The 2,628-nt window shown below is 31.6% G+C and overlaps 1 protein-coding gene across 1 annotated transcript; it reads right to left on the reverse strand.

Moving 5' to 3' along the window:
* Window positions 1-1,118: 1,118 nt before the first annotated feature.
* Window positions 1,119-1,822, reverse strand: LOC111912169 (40S ribosomal protein S17). The gene has a single exon (XM_023907898.3). The coding sequence runs from the start codon at window positions 1,746-1,748 to the stop codon at window positions 1,299-1,301; it is 450 nt and encodes a 149-aa protein (XP_023763666.1). The 5' UTR covers window positions 1,749-1,822; the 3' UTR covers window positions 1,119-1,298.
* Between the last annotated feature and the right edge of the window lie 806 nt (window positions 1,823-2,628).

Here is a 2,628-nt window from a genome sequence, read left to right on the forward strand (position 1 = left end):
AAATTAGACTTCTTATTACAGGTTGCAGCCGTTTGATTCACCTCTTCCGATGCAAACTTCATGAATAAAACAAATACCTTAGGGAGTGGTGGTGGTCAAAGGTGTGGTCTGTGGTGATGGTTTCCGATCATTGAACATATGGAGGTGAAGAAGGGTAGGGTTGTTTTGGTTTTTCAATTAAAAAGGTCCATTTATTTAATTAATGCTCTTTCAACATATTTGATTAATATTTATTTAATTAATTAATAATATAAAAAAAAGTAAAAGAAACAGATAGAGACAAATCAGTCATTTTACATGGATTAAGGACTAAATTCATAACAAAACTAAACTATATGGACCTTTGTAGTGAAAAAATAAACTCAAAACCAAACATACAAACAACCCTAAACCATAAGGACCATTTGTGTAATTTGTCCACATCACTTGTTAAGATACAAGGATAAGTATAAATATTTAACAGAAGAATACGAATTTAGCAAGTAAAATATATTCACTATCTTCAACGTTTATGGTAATTAAATTCCTTAAATAAGCAAACAGAACATGATAATTAAAATTTTAATATTAAAATCTCGTTTTGATGAAAAAAATTCAAACAAATATCAAGTCCAAAATCCAAATCATGGATCTTCAATTATACCCATTCCCATACAAATATAAAACAACATTTGATCTAGAAAGACAAAAACTCACAATTCAAAACTTTTCAGACACATTTAAAAAAGTATTAATCAATCATGCTAATCTTCTTTAATTAAGATGGCATAAAAAGTAAAAATTACAACTTTATAAGGGTGATCAAACATTGGGTAACTTTAAATAGGTAAATTATCATCATCAAACAGAAAAATGATCAAACATGGTTATTTTCTTTGATGATATAAAATCATCAGATATGCTATCAGTATTTAGAATATTAATCAATAAGTTCTTCATTCTAGATTATAATTCGTATGCTTACTGAAACTATCGAATGAATCTAATCCTAAAAGTTGGATTCTGGCAACATAAACAGATGAAATCAGATCTTAACAAGAAGATTAAGACCCAAAATTATCAATTTCTATAAAACAGAGCAGATATACGATTCAGAAACATGATAAAGACGCATGATATTAGAACAAAATAGAAATCTGATTGTTGAAATTCAATCCAAATTAAAAGTGAAAACAGCTCATGTCCTCAAACATTCAAATCATTATAGCGTTTACCAAAACCCTAAAAGAGAAATCATAGATAATGTAAAACTGTAAACAACAAATTACCCATCAAAAACCGGAAAACAGCACCATGGATCAGTACCTCCTTCCAGCTCCGCCACCATATCCACCACGACCACCGCCATATCCACCGGGTATCGTTGTGGAAACCAAAGGAGTATCCTCCTTGAGAACAATCCCAGGAAGCTCACTCATACCCAAAGAAGCAAGCAATTCAATTGTCTCCTTATCGACCTCAACACGGTCAGTCTTAATGGCGGATTCGTCGGGGACGAAGTCCATACGGCGCTCTCTCTCTTCCTCCTGTAGCTTGAGTGAGATGCCTCTCACTGGACCCTTCTGGATACGCTTCATTAGATGAGTTGAGAATCCGGCGATCTTGTTGCGGAGGCGCTTTGACGGAATGATGGCAACTTCTTCCAAGATCTTCTTGTTGGTGTGGAAATCCAAGGTCATTTTGGAGTAGTAACGCTCGATTACAAGGCGAGAGGATTTCTTGACGGTTTTGGTACGGACGCGACCCATGGTTCTCGGCGGAGAGGAGGCGGCGTCTGCTGGTTTTTGCTCGGAGGGATAACGAGAAGGAGAGGTTAGGGTTTGTAAATGGGAATTAGGGTTTATATGCGTTTACTGTGAATGTGGATCAAATGGGCCAAATTTAAACCCCAACCAATGTGATTTGTGGCCTTAAGTTATAGAATATACTGACAATTGTGGCCTCGTGGGCTCAAACACAATGATCCAATGTACATGATGGAATATTGGGTTCGTTCGTTTGTGTATACTTGCACTTTCTACATTTAGAAATATGGGTTTTTAGGAAACATCTTATTTGTATAAATTGTATTACATTGCTAAAGTTACTGAATTAATTGCACGATTGGTTGATTTGTTTTCTTCACGAAATAAAAATGTATGTATGGATGTGTAGAGAGTTGAAATTTAGGTTCTAAAACGTATGTCAAGGCTTCAAAGCTTGTATTACATTGATTAATATAAAAAAAAAAAAAAAAAAAAGTTAAATATGAAAGTCTAAATATTTAAGAATTTTGAATTTATAAGAAAAATAATGAATTATTAAAATTGAAATGTGTTTTTTTATCTTTTAAATTTAAACAAATTATTTAAATAAATAAACAAAAGAAACTAATTAACTTTAATTTGAGAATTTGGAAATTAGAATATAAGTCCATTAATGAAATTGGTATTAATTTATTACCACATTTATTATAATTATTACATTAAAATATTATTTGAAATTTAATAAAATAGGAAAAACCATAAAATGACATGTGGAAAAATAATAATTCAAAACAACTACAAAATGAAATTTGACATAGTGAATAAGAATGTGACATGTTTTAAAAAAAATCATTTATTAAAGTGTATATTGATGGGTTTTGAG

The sequence above is a fragment of the Lactuca sativa genome, chromosome 2, assembly GCF_002870075.4.
Source record: "Lactuca sativa cultivar Salinas chromosome 2, Lsat_Salinas_v11, whole genome shotgun sequence".
Classification (NCBI taxonomy): domain Eukaryota; kingdom Viridiplantae; phylum Streptophyta; class Magnoliopsida; order Asterales; family Asteraceae; genus Lactuca; species Lactuca sativa.